At 41.3% G+C, this 21,791-nt stretch overlaps 1 protein-coding gene across 1 annotated transcript in view; it reads left to right on the top strand.

Moving 5' to 3' along the window:
- ANOS1 (anosmin 1) overlaps nucleotides 1-21,791 on the top strand; it is a 186,618-nt gene that overhangs the window by 113,364 nt on the left and 51,463 nt on the right. The window contains exon 4 of the mRNA XM_055337416.1: nucleotides 13,671-13,893. Coding sequence (XP_055193391.1) covers nucleotides 13,671-13,893 — 223 coding nt within the window. The remainder of the gene's footprint in view (nucleotides 1-13,670; nucleotides 13,894-21,791) is intronic.

Below are 21,791 nucleotides of genomic sequence, written 5' to 3'. Positions count from 1 at the left end.
TTTGCTCTGGGAGGACCTGAATGCATTCATGTGCAGTTGCCTACCCCGCCTCCCAGGATGGCCCAGTGCTTTTCAGATTCCATGGTGTACACAGATCACCTGGGCGTCTTCTAGAAGTGCATGTTCTGATTGAGTGGGTGTGTGCTGTGGGCACCCAGCATCTGCATGTCCAACAGGTGGCTCTGAGGCTGCGGGACCAGGAGCTGCACTGGTGCAGCAGGGATGTAGGTGTCCCTCTAAGATAGCTGTGTTTAAATTCGTTTTATTTTCCTGTCTGCTTTGAAGACTTTCTTTCAAGCATTGGTAAGTTTTGACTGAGTAGCCTTTATATTTCTTCTGCTTGGGGGTCATGGAGATGCTTCTAATTGTAATTCTGATTGGGCTTCTAGTTTTAATCAAAATTTTTATATATCAGCAGTATCTTTTCTCTCTTTATTTATTTATCTATTTATTTATTTATTTATAGAGAGCATGAGTGGGGGGAGCAGAGAGAGAGAGAGAGAGAAAGAGAACCTCAAGCAGACTGCATGCCCAACACAAAGCCCAGCTTGGGGCTTGATCTCATGACCCTGAGATCATGACCTGAGTCAAAATCAAAAGTCGGGTGCTTCAAGGACTGAGCCACCTGGGTGCCCCTATGTAGAAACCAATATTTTTTCTATCCCATTCTCTGTTTCCTATCATTCTGGGACTCTTAATTATATGTGATAAACTTTGTATTATGGCCTGGGCCACTGAGTCTCTGATCCTCTTTTTTTCTTCATCTTTCCCCTTTTCTTCTTTATTTTCATAATTTTTATCACTGTGTCTTCAAGTTGCCGTCAAGTGATCTTTTTCTTTCTATGGTGTCTAACATCTTTAAGATGCCATCAGGCATAGCTTCACTTCTTCATTTTTACTTCTGGAAGTGTCATGCAGGTCTTTCTCCTACATTCCTGGACAGACAAAGCAGATTTATAATGACTTTTAAAATGTTATTTTCTTTATAAATAAAAAAAATGTTCTGTATCATATTACATAAGTTTCCTTCTATTCTTGGTGTACCAATGGGTTTAACCTGAAATGAATATGGGGTTTATTAACTGCATTTTCTCCATTTATTAAAATGATAATTTGGTCTTTTACTTTAGTCTGTTCATCTAGTGACTAAGATCGATAGATTTTCTAATGTTGATCCATCCTTCAATTGCTGAAATAAATCCTAGTTAGAGATCCTATGTTGTTCTTTTGTTGGTTCTATTTGTTAATAGTATTTTTAGGGATCCCTGGGTGGCGCAGCGGTTTGGCGCCTGCCTTTGGCCCAGGGCATGATCCTGGAGATCCGGGATTGAATCCCACGTCGGGCTCTTGGTGCATGGAGCCTGCTTCTCCCTCTGCCTGTGTCTCTGCCTCTCTCTCTCTCTCTCTCTGTGATTATCATAAATAAATAAATAAATAAATAAATAAATAAATAAATAAATAAATAAATAAAATAAATAGTATTTTTAGGTGTGTGTGTGTGTGTCTATTTGTGTGGGTGTGTATATGCCTGTATATATATTTTCATAAGTAACTTATGATTTACTTTTTTCCCATTATCTTGGTCATTTTTGATATCAGAATTATGTTAGCGTTTGTGAAATGGATTCTTGAAAGCCTTGTAGAACTTTCTTATAAAGCCAACATTTGAAATTTTGGTGTAGAATTGAGTTTGCTAATTTTTTCAATTTCTGTTCTTTTATAATTCAAGTAGTTTCTTAGAAAAACTGTTTATCTTTTTTTTTTTTTTTTGGCTTTCACATTATTGGTGTAAGGTTGTAAGTAGCATTATGTTATTAAAGATAGTGTCTCCCCTCCCCCAAAATTAAATAAATAAATAAATAAATGAATAAATAAATAAATAAATAAAATGTTCTTTTCTGCTAACTCCATCACCTCTATCATTTCTGCTTTTGTTTTTTTAGATTTCTTTTTTTCTATTTCTTTTTCCTTTTAGACTTGTGAGGGGAGAGGAGGTGGTCTTGAGGGACTGAGCCCTTCCCTGTGGGATCTGAAGCTGTTTCCAGGTAGATAGTGTCAGAAATGAATTGAATTGTAGGACACCCCACTAGTGTGGGGAACCTCCCTACTAGCAGTGAAATTCGGGGTGCAGAATTTTCTAGTTTGTAAAAAGGTAAAGTCTGTATTTTTTCTAAAGTATGATTCTACTTGTAACTTGGATGGGTGTGATGGTTTTGCAGTGTTTGCAAAATTCTTTGAGATGAAAGCCTGTTTAGAAACTTAAAAATAGGGATCCCTGGGTGGCGCAGCGGTTTAGCGCCTGCCTTTGGCCCAGGGTGCGATCCTGGAGACCCGGGATCGAATCCCACGTCGGGCTCCCGGTGCATGGAGCCTGCTTCTCCTCCCTCTGCCTGTGTCTCTGCCTCTCTCTCTCTCTCTGTGACTATCATAAATAAATAAAAATTAAAAAAAATATTAGAAACTTAAAAATATAAATCAGAGTGAACAACTATATTTCACAACTTTAGAATTTGTTCCTCTCTTTTTCCTTTTCTTCTTTTTTTTAAATTTTAAGGAGGCTCTTTGCCCAACATGGGGCTTGAACTCATGATCCTGAGATTAAGAGTTGCATGTTCTACCAAGTGAGCCAGGCAGGCACCTCTAGAATTTGTTTCTCTTTAAGAGAAATTATTTATATGAGGCTTTTAGGCAATCCATTATTAACCTATACTGTTTCCCATTGCTTTGTAGAATTTCTAGAACTATGTTTAAAAAATCGGGTATGAGGAATCCCTGGGTGGTTCAGCGGTTTAGCGCCTGCCTTTGGCCCAGGGCACGATGCTGGAGTCACGGGATCGAGGCCCCCAGTAGGCTCCCCTTAGGGAGTCTGCTTCTCCCTCTGCCTGTGTCTCTCATGAATAAATAAATAAAATCTTAAAAAAAAAATCAGGTACTCATCTTAGTGGCTAACACTAATTTCAACTTTTATATGTGCCAAAACCTGTGCTAATTGTTTACATACTTAATACTTAGGGTAATATTACACAGTAATCGTAATTATCCCACTTTTATGTTTGAAGACACAGACTTGTAGAATTAATTTTGCCTCCAAATCATACAGCTCCTATCTGACTGATGTATTTGCTAGTCCTTCATTCTAGAATATTCCTTTGTCTTTCACATCATGTAACTCATCCTAAATTTTGATGGCTTTTTTTTTTTTAAGATTTTTAATTTATTCATTAGAGAGAGAGCACAAGCAGACGGAGCAGCAGAGGGGGAGGGAGAAGGAGAGAGTGCCCACTGAGCAGGGAGCCTGATGCATTGACTGGATCCCAGGACCTTGAGATTATGACCTGAGCCAAAGGCAGACGCTTAAGCATCTGAGCCACCCAGGTGCCCCAATAACTTATGTTTTTAAAGAGCTTTCTCTTTGACAGTAGTTCTGATCAGATGGCTTAGAGAAATTCTGGAATATCCATATTTGAAGACTCCTTATTAACGAATGTCTTTGCCTTAAACCTTAACCAAAAAAGCACAACATTATTCTTTGTACATTTTCATTATATAGTGTTAACAAGCTTAGTTGCAAACAGCTTACTTAAGCTGTTAAAAAAAACAGCTTCTATTGGATTCAGGTGTAACCGAGTGATTCAGCTTCTGTGTACCTTAGCTGCTCCCCATACGTGTAGCCAGCGCCCATCTGTCAGCCTACAACACATTACAATACCACTGACTATTCCCTACACTCTTTTACCCCCCGACTGTCCATTCCATTAGTCTAATCCTCTTTGACCTCATGTGTACTTCCATTACTTTCTGTGTCTGCCTTGTTTTAATACAGATTAAACTGTTTAATGACTGCCCGCTCACTAGCAAACATATCATCTGTAATCATAGCAGAACATCATTTTCATACTTTCTTTTTCATCATCATTTGATTCCTAGTACCTAGGATGGCAGTTTGGCTTATCAATTAGTATATAAATCCTTCCATGGGCTGATTATTTCATATGCATGCCTGGTCACTCTGGGTAACAAAATGCAGGCAGAAGGGAGAGAAGGAAATGATAGTTTAACTGGAGGATCCTTGTGTCCCTGACTCTCTGGAAATTTTTGAATTTCTGGAATCAAATGTGTGCTTCGTGATCTTCTAGAGATCTTCCAGCAACATTCTGGAGTGTTTTTCCCAGTGGAGCCATCTGACCATTGATATTTCCATACACGGTGACACATTTGCCTTCAAAAATAAAAGCAGGTCAAGGAAGAGGAAGTTGAGATAAACATAAGATGACTTAATTTGACAAAACGGATATGTATTCATTGGAAGTGACTTCCCTAATGTGCATATTTCTGATTGTCTCCTATTTTGTATTATTCATGGCCAAGGTGTATAATTTGCCCGGGAAACAAATTAATTGTAATCCCATCTAACAAATTGGTGTGTATAATTGAGTTTCCAGGCAAATTATAATTGCATTTCCACGAATAAATTACAAACATTTGAATTGACAATGCTTTTTTCTATTTCACGCATACTTAGTACTTAGGTTCCTTCTTTGAAAGATGCAACTGGAAGTTTTAGTTGTTGTTTTTTAACACTCACTATAATGTTTTTTATTATTTTATAGAAACTATATATGCACATTAAAAACTTAACAATCCCACAGGCGAGTAAAACCAAACCATTACTCCAAATTCTACTACCCAGAATAGCCATGGTTACCTGTGCAAAAGAGTTTCCATAGCAAACCTAAGACTGCTCTCTTTAGAAATTCCTAATTAAGAGGTGGGCCCTTGCCCAGTAGGCAGGAACTTCAATTTAGGGAGGGTTTGCACCATTCCCTGACTGGTAAGAGGTGCTCAGTGTTCTTGCAGGATTGGTACAAGCAGTGTGGCTTATGATGGACACCTGTTCCCTCCTGGGAGTCTGGATTTTTGGTCCATGCTAGGCAGCAGGTGACCAGCCTCAGTAAAAACTCTGGACACAGAGTGTCTCCTGAACTTCCCTGGTGACAGCATCGCACATGTGTTGTCTCAAGTCCTGATGTGAGGAACCAAGCACATCCTGTGTGATGGCACCATGATAGGACTCTCGGAAGCTTATGCCTGGTTTGCTCCGGACTATAACCTGTGCACATTTTCCCTTTTCCTGATTTGGCTGTAGTAGATCACAGCCCAGAGTGGGACTATATGCTGAGTTCTGTGAGTCCCCCTGGTGAATCACCACCCGACCTGGGACCCCGATATATTACTATTAAGCAGACATCTTATCTGGCATTTCTGTGCATGCTAGTTTTTAATGCTTGAAGTTTAATATTTTTTGAGTGTCATAGAAGAATAAGAAACTGCTAAATTTCAGGGAGAGAAAGATTATGAAAAATATTATGAGATCAAAAGCATTATTTCAAAAATTTTATATTTGTTTTATTATATACTGAAGCCCTAAAAATTAAGTTCATTGTAAGTTACCTATATATTCCTCATACATATCCTATCGACCAATTTTTCTAAAATTATTATTTCCTAATTTTTAGTTTTATTATATTATTCTTCCTTAACTATAATTCCTACTTTATTCAATTTCAGTTCTATATTTATGTAGATGATAAAATGATTATTTTATGGTAATTTCTTTACACTTTGATTCTAAATTTGATCATATTTTGGGGCACCTGGCTGGCTCAGTCAGTGGACCATGTGACTCTTGATTTCAGGGTTCTGAGTTCAAACCCCATGCTGGGTATAGAGATTACTTACAAATCTTAAAAAAAAAAAAAATTGACCGTATCTTAGTTTTTAATGGAGTCCATAAATACCATTTTCTTTAAAAATATTCACAACAAACTTTGCCTACCATTATATATCAAGTCCAAATTGGATTGCACAGTCTTTTCTCACATAACATATAAATGTGTGCATTGTTTTCTTTGGGTACTATTTTTTTAAAAGATTTTATTTATTCATGAGAGAGAGAGACTGGCAGAGACATAGGCCGAGGGAGAAGCAGGCTCCATGCAGGGAGCTTGACGTGGGACTTGATCCTGGGTCTCCAGGATCAGGCCCTAGGCTGAAGTTGGCACTAAACCGCTGAGCCACCCGGGTTGCCCATCTTTGGGTACTATTATAGTAGCCCATTTATTCTTGTTTCCTGTTTATCTGTAGAATGGCTGAATTTGGCATTGCATCACTTTGCAAGAAAGGCTCATGGGTGCTATATTCTATGAGTTTTTCTGTCTTTCAGAATGTTTCTGTCACATATACATTTAAATAACAGCTTATATATGATTTTATATATATTATATATATTTTTTATTTTACTTATTATTATATAGTCATTGTTGTATTGGCTTTACACATTAGATTTTGTAGGGAGGTACTAATTGGGGGAAACTATATTTTCTCCATTATAATCAACCTGCCTTTTCTACCTGGATGCCTGAAAAATTATATTTTTATCCTTGAAATTCAATAGCACAAGCAATATTTCAGTGTTGCTTGTTTTTAATCAATATTCCTGGATGAGATTCCTGCCCTTTTGATTTACATATATTTAATTTACATATATATGTATGTATGTATGTGTGTATATATATATATATATGATTTCCATACATGCATTTATAGAAGAACCTATCTGCAATGTGTTCCCTCTATTCCTTGATATTTCAAGAGTTAGATGCTCACAGGTCATCCTAATAGGAAAGCCAGTTGAGAGTCAGTGGTTTAGCTCTTTTCTTAGTTTACCCAGAGATACCTTGTGTCCTTTAGAAATCTGCTGGCTGTAATAGTGGCCCACACACTTACCTGTTCTGTGATTTGGGATAAATTATAATCTCCCTGAGCTTCTGTTTCCTCATTTGTACAAAGGAAATAATAATGGTTATGGGGATTGGGGAGGAATAAGTGAGATGAGCAAGCAAAGCACCTGGAAGAGGGATTCTGTATTCATGGTAGCATTTGCTTATTGGCTGCAGCAGGAAAAAAAAAACCCTGCCCGGGCTCTGGCTCTTTGGAAAGGCTGCTGTATTTGATGCATGATACAGTTCTGTTGAATTGAATTAAATACCAAGTGCAGTGTTCTCTCCATATCTGAGGCCTCATATATATAGGATTTCTAACATACTAAGTTTGCGAATTGAATGTTTTTATATTCATCATTCCATGATTACTGCATAAATTATTTTATTGTATAGTACCTTGCATTTTATACCAAACAAAACAAAGATGATAACATCTTTTACAGAAACATCCAAGAACTGTTATCCTACTATTGTAAGGATTTCACTTTATTTTTATCATTTGCCAGGCACGTTGAGATTAGCATATTGCCTAGATAAGGCACTAATAAACACATTTTAGTTTTTACGCTAAGAGATGGGATGTAGGAGAGATTCATAAGAATTAACTAATATATAATATTCCATAAAATATTAAGGATCTTTCACCTAATCCCAAGAGGGTTTTCATTTACTATAGTACTTTGCCTTATCCAGCCCTTTGAGTTCACGATGACAACCATGAGATAGTAACTATTCTAGAAGAATACATCATCTTTGAAGAGTATTCTGTTCTGAGTTTTGTATAGGGAAAGAGCAGAAGAAACAATGGACAAAAATTAATGAGCATAGTAACTATGACTTTTCCAAATTTTCAGTTGGAGCCACTGACTAGCAAACATTGCCATTTGTGTGATTAGTGCAATGATTCATATGAATAGTTTTATAAAGCAGTTGTAGTTACATTAATTTTACAATGAATAGTTTGCCTAAATAGCTTGATAGAATTTCATAAAGAAGAAATACCACATTTCGCACATATATCCGTGTTACCGCAGATGGTTTTCATTTATCACGAAGTTGATGGGCATTATACTCCTAATGATTTGGATGACTTGTATCTTTTCTAAATTTTTTACATCCCTCTTGATGAGTCTACCAGTAATTAACTAGTAATATCACAAGAAATAGTAGGTGCTTATTGGTCAGAAGTGTATTTACTGACACTGAATGACCTTTGTTCACAGGATTTACAACTGGCCATTAGTGGACCAATTTACACATTTTCTCTATATCTAGAGTATTAATATTCACACATCATTTTCACTGACTTGCACTCATTTTGATCCTTTATTCCATTCAACTAGTACATTCTTAATAAGCTACGTTTAAAGGCATAGTGAGAGACCTGCATACACATACCATAAATTCTCCAATTTATATTCAGACCATTAATAGTTTTCAACCTCATCCAAGATAATTATCTGAGATTATTGATAGAGAACATCAAAATTTGCCTTCAGTAGAAATAAACAATGGAACAGTTAAATAGAATTCTTCTGTAAGATTGTTGTATCAAATCCATGTATTTGTAAGATGATCTTCAAAACTTAGACTTTTTTCTTCCTTATAAAGGCCAGCAGGGCAGCGTTCCCCCTGTGGAGATTTCAGTGCTTACTCTGACGGTAGCACATTGGAGACTTGTGGAAGATCACCGTAGAAGAAGCAGAGCCAACTTTCTGTCTTTGGATCTCAAAACATTTTTGTCAGAGTAACAGAAGAATTTGGAAATGTTAAACAGTAAACTTGTAGCATGGGAAAAGAAAAGAGACACCAATTACTCTACTCCTATTGAGCACCCATTGTGGGCCAACTCTGCATAATAGTGCTTACTCCTTTGTATGCAGCGTCTCATGTAATATTCATAACGCTATTTGTACTATTTCAGGCTCATGGACCAGTCTAGAAAGCTCTGGTGCAAAGATGAACCCTTTTTGTTCCCACATTTGTTTCCATGGTTCTCAAAACAATCACAGGCACACACACACACACACACACACACACACACACACACACACAAAATCACGTTTTTGAATCCATACCAAAAAGGAGAAATATTAAATAAATAGAACACCTCTGACATCAACCAGGAGATCTAAATTATCTAAATTATTGTCCTAATTATGATCGTTCTTATGTTCACTGGGAGAAAATGTTTCCGATCTGGGTCGGCCCCTGTTTTTGTTTTTAATTCTGCCCCATTTGCTCCCTAAGTAAATTATGAAGATGAGGAGATGCCACCGTTGTTTTCCTGTCCCTCACAGTTCGAGGGTGTGGCGCTTGGCACACAGATGATGAGAGCAACACGAGCAGGGAGCCCGTACCTCGTTATCTGAGTCCCCACTCATCCCTGGGTTCCTCTGTGAAGCTTGCATGGAACTGATGTGATTATACCGTGGTGCGAACTAAGCCACGGCGATTTCCCAGTTAGCAAGCAGTAAACACTTGCCAGATTTAATAAAACTATTTCTACTTGGAAATTTCAGCCCACGTGTGCCTACTGATTTTGGTAACTAAGCTCTTTCAGTGCCCTGTGATGTATACAGTTTGTTGAGAGAGAAAGGCTGACAAACACTCCATCATCATTGTTACAGCTCCCTTCACGGACTTTGATTCCAAAGTTAGGGTTGGACCTACATTTAGAAATTCAAAAGCCAACAAAGTAAAACACATCTAGTACCAGGCAGGAAAAATGAACTGAGAAATGGAGGAAGGGAGAAAAGCCTGAAGAATCGACTCTTTCACTGTTACAAACTTTCTGAAAAATTAACTTGCTACCAATGTGTGGGACTTCGGTATTGAAACCACAGCCTTCCTTCTAAGGTTTACCTGGAAAGTTCTTAGATTCAGACAGTATTTCGACTAGGAGTTAATCATTTATTTGACGTCCATGATTGTAATTTAAACTTTGAGGTTATGCTACTTCTAGCTAGTGTTTAGGTTTCCCCCTTTTTGTTAATTGGAGTGTGAGCTCTTCCCTTCTGCTTAATGGTCATGTGGTATTGCCACCTCGAAGAACATGACAGTTTATGCTGTCACTGCACCTGTCCCACGGGATACACACATGTCTCACTCTTACATAGGTTTTTGTTTAATTGTGGTATAAAATACACATAATTAGGGACACCTGGGTGGCTCAGTGGTTGAGCGTCTGCCTCCAGCTCAGGGTGTGATCCCAGGGTCCTGGGATCGAGTCCTACATCAACCTCCCTGTGGGGAGTCTGCTTCTCCCTCTGCCTGTCTCTCTGTCTCTCTCTCCCTGTGTCTCTCATGAATCAATAAACTCTTAAAAAAAATACACGTAGGGATCCCTGGGTGGCGCAGCGGTTTGGCGCCTGCCTTTGGCCCAGGGCGCGATTCTGGAGACCCCGGATCGAATCCCACGTCGGGCTCCCGGTGCATGGAGCCTGCTTCTCCCTCTGCCTGTGTCTCTGCCTCTTTCTCTCTCTCTGTGTGACTATCATAAAAAATAAATAAAAAATTTAAAAAAATACACGTAATATAGCATTTATCATCCTAAGTCATGTACAGGTTTTCAGCTTTTATTTTTTAAGATTTATTTGTTTTAGAAAAAAGCACATGACCTGGGGGATGGGCAAAGCACGAGGGAGAAGCAAGCTCCCTGCCAGCATAGAGCCTGACATGGAGCACGACCCCAGGGCCCTGAGATCATACCTGGAGCTGAAACCAGGAGTTGGACATTTAACTAATTGAGCCCCTCAGCCACCCTGTATGCAAATTTTTTAAAAAGATTTTATTTATTCATGAGAGACACAGAGAGAGACAGGCAGAGACACAGGCAGAGGGAGAAGTAGGCTCCTGTGGGGAGCCTGATGCAGGACTCGATCTCAGGACCCCAGGATCATGCCCTGAGCCAAAGGCAGACACACAACCACTGAGCCACCCAGGTGCCCCTGTATGCAGATTTTTTCTTTTCTTTTTTTTTAGGATTTTATTTATTTATTCATGAGAGACCAGAGAGAGAGGCAGAGACACAGGCAGAGGGAGAAGCAGGCTCCATGCAGGGAGCCCGACATGGGACTCGATCCCAGGTCTCCAGGATCAGGCCCTGGGCTGAAGGTGGCGCTAAACCGCTGAGCCACCCTGGCTGCCCTGTATGCAGATTTTTAATGCAACAGTGTTTGGGGAATGAACCAGGAGCAGCACCATGGAACAATTTGCGCTGGTGTCAGAGTTACCCAGGGTTACTGGGATAGGTCCTTGTCCTGACGTTACCACGCTTGGGGTTTTTCATGCTATTTCTGGTCACCATCAACATGAGAAATAACAGGCGATCATTAACCGTCTTTTTGGAAACAAGGTAGAAACATTCCTTTCTCTCCTCCTCACTCCTTACACCAGGGACTTTGGTGATGGGGAGAGTTTTTTCATTCCTTTTTAACCCTCTGTTGCTAACACACCTCTACCATGGTGTGAGATACTCTCTGGCTACTAGTCCTCAATATTCGCTAACATTCTCCCGCCAGGCTACCTGGAGATGGTCTGTCAGCCTAGAGGGTCATAAGCGTCAGCGAGGAGCAGCGGGCAGCAGGCTGGCAGGCGTCACCAGATGTCACCAGATGGTAGAGAGCCATACTCAGTCATTATGAGAAGCAGCAGGCAGCGCATGGGCAGCCTTACAAGTGGTAGTGGGTGTTGTCAGGTGTTCCCCAGGTGTGACCAGGTGCTGGAGAGCCGCATTCGGTCACCCACCAGCAGGCGTTACCAGGTGCCGTGGCAGTGAGTCACGGTTAGTCATCAGTGTGGAGCAGCAGGCGGTCTGCTGGCATTCAGCCACACGAGGCTCGGATCCCACCCCTGGTCTGGGTTCACCAGTGCTACCATTTTTATTTCTAGAAGAAGTCAAACAATAAACAAAGTAGCCTCCTTGATGATCTCCTGCTTCCAGTGTCAAGAAATGCCAGGCCTTCCCCGGAGCCACTCTCAGACACTGGTGTTCACATTGCCCAGGGCACGCTGAGTTGTCACAGCCTCTGACAGTTCAGACTTCGTGCACGTGGAGGGGGGGGACCTCCGGGCAGGGTGTGAGCCGTGCTCCGTGCGCCACCCGGCTTCCCAGTCCCTGGGCTCCGCCACCACAGAGGCCTGTGGCATTGCCTGCGTCCCGCAGGTGAGGGAAGCGGGGTGTGGGGGTGCCATACCCACTGCCTGAAAGCCTGGCTCACAAAGCAAAGCTCCGCGACCACGAGGCACCGCTGCAGAGGGGAAAACGGACGGCTGGGAATTTGCCAGGCTGGACAGGTGTGTTGCAGGTGAAAGCGGGTGTAGGGGGCTCGGTTAGGATGTGGGTAGCAATCTTGGCAACCAGCTGTCCAGGCGAAAGGAGGGGTAGGCTGAAAGTTAGGATGATAGTGAGGCAGCCGTCCTCCACCAGGCGAAGGGACGCCGCAGCGTGAGGCCATTTCCCTCTCTGTCCCTGGGGGTGGGGCTGCTTTTAGGATCCTCAGCAGCTCCCTACTTGAGCGGCAGAAAGAAGCCCATATCCTCCGATTGCTTCATATGTTCTAGTGGCAACCAAATGCTGTCCTGAACCTGTGTTCCTAAGGAGAAAGATGCATTTGATAGTTCTTTCCGTTACTCACACTCTTTCCATAATGCGACTCTAAATAAATCCCGGAATACCTGTTCTCACTAGTGTTTGATTGATTCTGGGTTCAACTGAAATGTCGTCAGCTAGAGGCTATTCAGAACCTGGCTGTGTCACAGGTAACGACGGTTCATCTTTTTTCACTGCATAGTTTATTGATAATTCCATATTGATAGGTGATTGCATCTGCACATTAGCTCTAGAAACCGGATATTATTAAAATATGTTCAGTTAAGGGAGGCTAAGATTACTTTTTGTTTTTTTTTTTTAATTTTTATTTATTTTATGATAGTCACACACAGAGAGAGAGAAAGAGGCAGAGACATAGGCAGAGGGAGAAGCAGGCTCCATGCACCGGGAGCCCGACGTGGGATTCGATCCGGGGTCTCCAGAATCGTGCCCCGGGCCAAAGGCAGGCGCCAAACCGCTGCGCCACCCAGGGATCCCTAAGATTACTTTTTGATAAGATATCAGCAAATATTACTGCTGTGAGAATTGCAAAGCTCCCGGAGGCCTACAGCTAAGGCCTTGTGATTAGCATTTAACATGTAAACAGAATGACTCATTAGAGAATTAAAATCTGTGTATGTCTACAGTAGTCCAAAGGGGGCCTTCGAATCGTAGAGACACTTCATGAATATTTCTAATCAATTATTTGACAACTACATTTAACTCAGAATGTAATACTTTGTTGAAAGTGTGTATGTATAACAGAGGAGAACTGTTGCATGCAGGATAATGGTATAACTCATGGGTCAGATTCCTTTTAGAAATTAGCATAAAATATTAGTTCTTTAGGAGGAATAAAGCAAATACATTTATTTTGTAAGACATTCCAGGGCGGGCACCTGGGTGGCTCAGTTGGGTGATGATCCCAGCATCCTGGGATTGAGCCCCATTCCCAGCTCCTAGCTAAGCGGGGAGTCTGCTTCTCTCTCTGTCTGCCTCTCCTCTCGCTCATGCTCTCTCTCGCTGTCTCTCTCAATTAAAAATAATTACATTCCGGGGAAATTTTGACCAAATAAGAATTTTTACCTTCCTTTCCAGTGTCTTGGAAATCAAGCATCATGTATCTTTAATAAGTTTTCTTTCCAGGGAGCAGGCTGGGTCAGTCGGTAGAGCATGAGACTCCTGATCTCGGGGTTGTAAGTTCGAGCCCCACGTTGAGCGTGGAGATCACTTAAAGAAACCAAAATCCTTAAAAAAAAAAAAAAATAAGTGAAAATTTCCCCTTCTCTCTTTAGCCTCTCTTCCCCAAGAAGAACTATGAATGCCTGACAAGCTGTGAGTTCCTCAAGTACATCCTGTCAGTGAAGCAGGGCGACTGCCCAGCCCCGGAGAAAGCCAGTGGGTTTGCCGCCGCCTGTGTGGAAAGTTGTGAAGCTGACAACGAGTGCTCTGGGGTTAAGAAGTGTTGTTCGAACGGGTGTGGACATACCTGTCAGGTGCCCAAGACGCTATACAAAGGTAAGGAGGAGAGGTGATGTGACGGGAACCTCACAGAGTCACTGGTGTGTGTGTGTGTGTGTGTGTGTGTGTGTGTGTGTGAGTGTGTAAGGATGTCAATCAAAGATGGCACCATTCCAAGAGAAGAAAAAGGGTAAGAAAACACACTGTGACACACGGAAACTTCTGAAAATATTACTGGACCATACATATCAGCCACGATGCACTCATTCTGGGGCGGGGCAAGTCCTTCTTATTAGAGCGAACGTTTAGGAAGGACATCGCTTCACGAAGTTCCTCGTACTTTTCCGCACAGGGAGTAAGTCAAGTAAGCCGCGCCGTGGACATGGAGCAAATCGATTTAAATCCTTGGAAAATAGGCTGGGCGTGGGGCACCCTTGAAAAACGCATAACGAACGCATGGGTTTTGTGGTTTTCCTGTTGGCAGAATCCAAGAACAGAAGTGTCATTGTACAGACTTGAAATATTTTGATTAGCGTCTTGAGAACCCAGATGGAGGAATAGCTTTCTTCCAAAGACGGGGATGCAGTTTACCAAACAGTTTAGCAGATGTAATAGTTTACATTCACGGACACTTTCTAGAGCCCTAAACTCCTTGATGCTAAGGGCTACTTCCCTCTTCTGGGAATTGTGACTCAGTTCTTTGACAGCCAACCCATTCTGTTGTGTTATGTACAGGTTTGGGTACCATCAGAGTATCCCGGGAGACAATATTTTGCTGGTTCTTTGGGTCTTCTATGCAGAGTGAGATAGAATCAATCACTAGGCACTATTCATTACAAATAGAGTCATCTCTCCCTCCCTCCGTCTCTCTTTCCCTGACACCATGTATATATTCTTCCCAAATATAGGCCAGTTATTTTTAAACCGTATAAAAGAGTATTGCCAGCAGTGCCAGTTTTGAGTGATGTGCTGTTTTCAGAAGTCTGTTCTTACTATCACAACGGCTCTAGTCTCCCAGAACTCACGTCCCTGCCCATTTCCTCTGGCGCTCACTTGGAATTACTGTCTCTCAAATCTATACAGTCCTCCCAGTTTTCCTTGTATTTGCATAGGGTCTTGGGAAACCTGGCATAAATATTATGACTCAAATTCAAAATAATTGCCCCTTCCCCTTCTTACCAGGTGACATGTCTTAATGGATTTAAAGTTTTACTATTTTCATGCCTCTCATAAGCTACATAAAATCACTTTTGCAAAACAACAGCATTTAATTTTTCTAAAGTCTATTATTAAGAAGCCTTTTCTGTTATTCTAGATCACTTACTATTTAAGTATTCGCATTTACCATAAAAATAAGATGCTTTTAGAATGACTGTTGAAAACCCATTTGTAAAAACCCTTAGTGTTTTAAAAGGAGGGTGTTTTAAAGAGGCCATATAAATTAAAACATGCTTTTTATTTAAAAGCATTGAAGAGTCCGTATGAATTTCAAATATGTTTGGTTCACCAACAGCAAGGGAAATATTCTACAAAGGGCCAGCGTAAATGATTAATTATTAAAAGAGACTCACGATTTAAACCTATGCTTAACTAAATATGATGAATTTTTTTTTAAAAGTGCTGAAGTCCCTCTTCTATAAAGTAGCTCTTAACTTGGGTTTTTTGCAGAGACAGGTGATTCTTGGAGAGCTAACCAGGAATAGAATAAACAGACTCTTGACCTGACGGTGACTTTTGCCTAGTGAGCCTAGGACAATATTACTGTTATTTTGAAAATATATATAAGTCCATGTAGGTATTTCCCCCTTGCTCTGTTGAGCAGTCCCTGAAGGAAGGCTGGCTTCCACGTTGCTGGCGGAGGGGGGGGTTCTGACGTCCCACCAGGTAAGAACATGTGAGCCACAGGGGCTCCCCACAGCCTGCTGTGATGCTTTCTGTGACTATCTTCGCTGATTAGGCACCTGGACTGTCTAAGCACGCCCCTGACCAGGACTCACACTGCTTGCTCACTCTCAGGAGAGGACAGTGGTGCTGGGTTGTACCTAGCACTTGGCTTTGCAAGGACAAACACACGCAGCCAGACGGTCTGCATGCAAATCACCCTTGCCAGTCTGTGGAGTACCTGCCATCAGGGTCCTGCTCGCCTGGGCTTTGTCTTCTTACTGACCTGAACCAAGAGAGGGAGATCACCTTGCCCTCCTCTTTTCTGCTCGTGCTAGGTCTTTGCCATCTTTTCCCTCAGGGAGCGGCACCCCATCATGGGTTGGGATGGGCTGGTCCTACTCCCAGTCCACAAGTGCTGGAGCTGAGGCTGCAAGCCGTTGCTCAGGTGATTTTTGGTAGCTGGTAGTGGAAATACATGTGACCTTAGCTCCCAGCTGGGCCAGCTCAACTATTATTTTCATTTTGTTTGTTTTTTTTTAAGATTTTATTTATTTATTCATGAGAGACAGAGCGAGAGGCAGAGACATAGGCAGAGGGAGTAGCAGGCTCCCTGCGAGGAGCCCAATGTGGGACTTGATCTTGGATCCTGGGATCATGCCCTGAGCTGAAGGCAGATGCCCAACTGCTGAGCCACCCAGGCATCCCTATTTTCATTTTGAGTCTATCCAACTATCATAATGGACCACAAATTATTGTATTAATATAGTAGAGAGCAATCAAAAGATGGATCAATATCAGATATTTTAATGTGATAAAATCACTGATTTGTCATTGGGCAGAGGGGTATAGCATCAGTCTGATAGCAGCCCCTACATGGTCCAGTAGTGCCCTATCAGGGTAGTCATGCACATAAGGCTCATTTGTGCATAAATAATGATGTCAGCTTCTGTAGTAAATTGATAGGTGTCATCCTGTTTTTTCCTTTATTGTGTATGAGGTTAAACATTTATATAAATATATGTATACCTGAGCTGATTTGATTTGCAACTGCTGATTCTCATCATTGAGTTTTCTATTATTATATTTTCTGAATTTTTTAAATCACTAAGTTTCATATATGTATATAGTTTAAAGATTTTATTTATTTAGTAATTAATGAGAGATACACAAAGAGAGGCAAAAACATAGGTAGAGGGAGAAGCAGGCTCCCTGTGGGGAATCCAGTGCGGTACTTGATCCTGGAACCCTGGGATCATGACCTGGGCCAAAGACAGATGCTCAACCACTGAGCTATCCTGGTGCCCCAGTCAAACATTTTATTTATTTATTTATTTATTTATTTATTTATTTATTCATTCATTCATTCATTCATTCATTCATTCATTCATGAGAGACACAGAGAGAGGCAGAGACACAGGCAGAGGGAGAAGCAGGCTCCCCACAGTGAGCCTATTGCAGTACTTGATCCTAGGACTCTGGGATGACTTGAGCTGGAGGCATATGCTCAACCACTGGCACCCAGGTGCCCCTAAACATTTTTAAAATACAGAAACATAAGTGTTCTGTTTAGCCTCCTTTGTTTGTGGTTGGGAAGATGGTGGACATACTTGATATTATAGCTTCTAAGGCTTTAGATGCTGCAAAATTGAGGGTTTTTTTTTTTTTAAGATACATTTATTTGTTTGAGAGAGAGAGAGAGTGAGTGGGGACAAGGGGCAGAGGGAGATGGAGAGAGAGTCCCAAGGAGACTCCATGCTGAGTGTAGAGCCTGACGGAGCTGGATCTCACCACCTTGAGATCATGACCTGAGCTGAAATCAAGAGTCAGATGCCTAACTGCCACTCAGGTGCCTCAAACTTGAGCACTTAAAAATAATGCATATTTTGAAAAGATGTTCAACGGAATGCATTATATTTGAGCATTTAATTTGGTTTATGTTGTTAAGAATTATCCTTAGCTGATGCCTCTGGAGTTTAAAACAAAGGAAAACAACAATTTTTTTTTTCACTTTGCCCTTCAAATACAATTGTTAAGGGCATCCTGGAAGGCTTGCAAATGTTAATGTGGGTAAATGCTACCCAAGGTGCCAGTTTCCTGTAATGCAAAACTTAGTGTAGTTGAGGGAAGTTTAAAAGTCTGATTCTCCACAGGTAAAACAAAAAGGATTAAGGATCCTGGCACTCGTTTTCCCTTTGCTGTTCCCTCTGGCCTATTTCAAGGCCAGTTTACAGCTGAGTTAGGCTTTCTTCCCTCCCGAAGATGATATGATTTATTTTACTGCCCAAACTTCTGCTTCTCCTGACTCCTCCAGCAATGTCACTTGGTTAGGCAGGGCAGGAGAAAAGCTGAAATTGCTTTCCAAATGTAAGGATTGAGATGAATCTGTGGTATCCCTCTTTTCCCTTTACCGTGCATAAGCTGAAACTAATCACATATCAGTTTGTTTTCAAACAAATTGGATGATCCAATGATGGTATAGACTTAATATTTCCATGAATAGCTTCGTATGTGAAATATTGAAACTTAAAGTCTTTAGAGATGGACTAGTCCATTATTCACAAATCAGTTTTTTGACATTTAGACTCCTGACAGAAATGTTTTTACAGGGAGCAATCAAATCTGCTTTGATTTGCAACTGCTGATTCTCATCATTGAATTTTCTATTATATTTTCTGAATTTTTTTAATCACTGATTTTCACCACAATACTTCTGATGCTTTAAAGAAAATACACCTATATTGCCACACGTTGTGGGATGTTGTAACATTTTTGACAGAATAGTGTGGATTTCAGATGACTCATGTGTTCAAAAATAATTTAAAGAAGAAAAAGTCCAGTCACTTAAATAATAAAGAATACGCTGAGGAGACATGCATTCTGCACATCTGGCTACACAAGTAGGGTGCTGGGTGAGCTACCTAGGACTGTGCAGAAGACCTGGGAGTGGGGGTTAGAGGTTCTGGGGGCTGGGGGGCCAAGCCCCATCTGCACACAATTACAGCTGAGTGGTGGAGTTACTTCCAATCAAGAGAGCCAGCTGACCCTAATGCAAAGCAGATGGACCATTTCTCAACATGCAAATCGTAAGATTGTTGTACATAATAATTGAAGAGTTTGTTAAATGAAGAAATGCGAACTGACATCGCTCTGATGCTCATTATGTTCAATTAAGGCTCTTGGCTGTTGAATGATATTCAACATTAAAACCTTATAGCAAGGGGATTCGGATGCTTGCTTTGCTGCTGATGAGTTCAGGTCACTTCAGCGGCTGCACTATTTACTGGAGATGCATTTATTCTAGAGGAGTATACGTAGGAGAGCCAAGGAGAAACTTGTCTCAGAGAATGTGCTTTAGGATTTTAAAGAACTAACCAGCCATCTTCTCTTTACTGTGCACAAAGAAACCACGTGAATCACAAAATGTTCTCAGCGGCCGCCCTCTCCACATACCCCCTTGGCCACCCTCTTCACATACCCCCTCGGTAGAAAGTGTGTCTAGTACCCGCCTGGAATGCAAACGTGATACAAAGCAATCATTTTGTCGAGATTGGGTTTTCCTCTCTCTGAGCAAACTTTGGTACTTTTTCCTTGACCTAAGTCTTCAGAGAGCTACTTCGGGATAAAAACCCACCAGCAAACTTTGGGATTACTATCCTCTCAGGAATTGTCAGGAACTGGTCTTTTGTTTAAAACGAGGAAAGTTCTCTCAATGCAATAAAACTATTCATTCCATCTTGTAAATTCACTCATCGAGTTTTATTGTATTTTTATTTCATATTTACTTTTTAAAAACGTAAGAGTAAGCAAATACCTGTGCTAAGTTTTCTCCCTTCCCTAAAACGAGTCCCTCCAGCAGAGAGGGGTTGACCCCGTTGGTGCAAAGATTGTGTCACTGTGTCTCTATCGTCCGACTTCTGCAGATACATTCTTGAGGGTGGAATGGGACAGTGGGTTAGGCTGTTCTTCAGCAGACATTTAGTGAGCATTTCTTATTGTAGAATGTGCTCTCCTGGGCCACTGTGAGGTGTGGGAATGAAGGAGACCTGTTCCTTGAGGGCTGGGGGTACAGCTTCATGGGGAAGATGGACGTCATCCAGTGAGCTTCTGTAGTTAGAGTTCAGTGCACATTTTGACAGTTACAGGCTACGCTTTGAAGAGGGGGCAGGAGAATGGAAGAAGCTTTATTTCCAACTGCGAGGTGTAGGGTAAGTAGCTCTGAGGGCTGGCATTCAGACTGAGTCTGGAAGTATTCTTGTGTCTGTAGTCAGAAAAGAGGAGGAAAGATATTTCAGACTGAAAAGAAGTAGTAGTAGTAGGAAGTACCTGGCCGTGCGTTCCTAGAAAAGCTCTGTTTAAAATGTAGGTTGCGCGACATATATGTAAAACATACCAGAGATAACTGGCAAGATGGCTGGTAGTAGATCATAAAGATGGGTGCCGGGGATGCCTTGACATGATGCACATGACGTGCTACTTGTTCATTCCACAGAAAATGGGATGCAGTGGAATAGTCAGAGAAGGTAGAGGAGACCCTCTGTCCTGTACTTAGGAGAATAATCATCACAAAACACTGTGAAGAGGGAATCAGAAAGATGTGCAGAGCTATGAAAACTGCCTCTTTTCTCGACTTTTCTCAGTGGCTCTTCCTCATTCAAAATGTAGAACGAAGCAGAAAACTCGGAGAGAAAAGCTGAGATCGGGTCATTGCTCCAGGCAACTTAATCTAACCCCAGACTCAATTACTTGATGTTCAGAATGTAGGCAATTAACCCTTCACCCACAGCACAAACTCAGAGCGAGGATCAGCTGAGATACTAAGGTTATGGTACAGGGCAACGTACAGAGACAACCCATCAGCAAATCAAAACAGAGACTGCCGTGGGTATGGGAAATGTGTTTTCTAGAAAGTATTTTGCAGAACTCACTGACCTTTGATCTGATTTATTTGGTGCTATTTTAAAATTCTACAGTTCCATCCACCTAAATGTATAGGGACTCTAAAGTTTCCCCCAACAAGACTTAGTGTGAATTAAGATCAAAATGAAAATCAGAGTTGATAGTCAGTGACATCACTCACATGCGTCAGACATTGTCTACATTTTGTATTTGCACAGTTTTCAATTTCCTTTGAAATTGAACGCCAAAAAACTGGTGTTCAAAGTTCTGATGGCATCGAACATCATGGGGCCATGGACTCTAACTAATCCAGTTGGTTTTACATAGCTTACGAGTACAGAACTTTGTTTGAAACTTCCCTTTCCATAATGGCTGTGATTTTGAACTCTGGTTCTTAAATCTGTCAGTCGCCAGACCACTTGCATGCGCTGTAGGGGTAGAAAGAAATCAGAATGATTAACTACTTTAAAATGAGACACCTGTGAGGGACTTTTGCAGCAGGGCGGCCGCTCGTGCCAAAACCAAACACTATAAATTCATCATTTTCCAATTTTAAACCATAAGCCTATAGGAGAGAGCCCAGCAATCAATTGGGGAATGCGAGAGATCTGCGCTTTGGAAATCATTCTTGTAAGGTCTGACCACATGAGAGCATTTAGCCTTATAATTTTTCCCTGAAAAGGCAAATTTTCTGAGACGGGAGAGGTGAGCAAATCAGGGAACCATGTTAGAATGACCTTAGACTGTATCGGTAGAAGCAGAGCGTGGTAAATGGGAGCAGGGTCTTCAAAGTCTTCATGACTGTAGCCTCATGCGAATTCCTTGGGAACCTCCAGTGACGTAGCTCGGTAACATTGTTTATTCAGAATAATGCACATGAAAGAATTGCTCTCCCGTTGACTGGGGAGAAAAATACTCGTTCAGAATCAGGACCCGATTTAGGGCCTCTTGTAAAAATGGGAAAGTGAGAAGCAAAGGAGGTAATGCTATGGAGATGCGGCGGCTGACCTCTGCGTCAGAAGGTTTCAAACATGGAGCCCGGACAGAGCGAAGCCACTTTTCTGGAGGGAAGTGAGCATCACTTGTCATTACCTGAAATTTGTCTTTTCTAAAGATTTGTCTTTTCTTCCTCAGCTTTCCCTGCATGCACCTGCATCCCTCGCTAACAGTTTTTG

Source organism: Nyctereutes procyonoides, unplaced genomic scaffold (assembly GCF_905146905.1).
Source record: "Nyctereutes procyonoides isolate TBG_1078 unplaced genomic scaffold, NYPRO_anot_genome, whole genome shotgun sequence".
Classification (NCBI taxonomy): Eukaryota; Metazoa; Chordata; class Mammalia; order Carnivora; family Canidae; genus Nyctereutes; species Nyctereutes procyonoides.
This window is presented reverse-complemented; position numbering and strand designations above follow the sequence as displayed.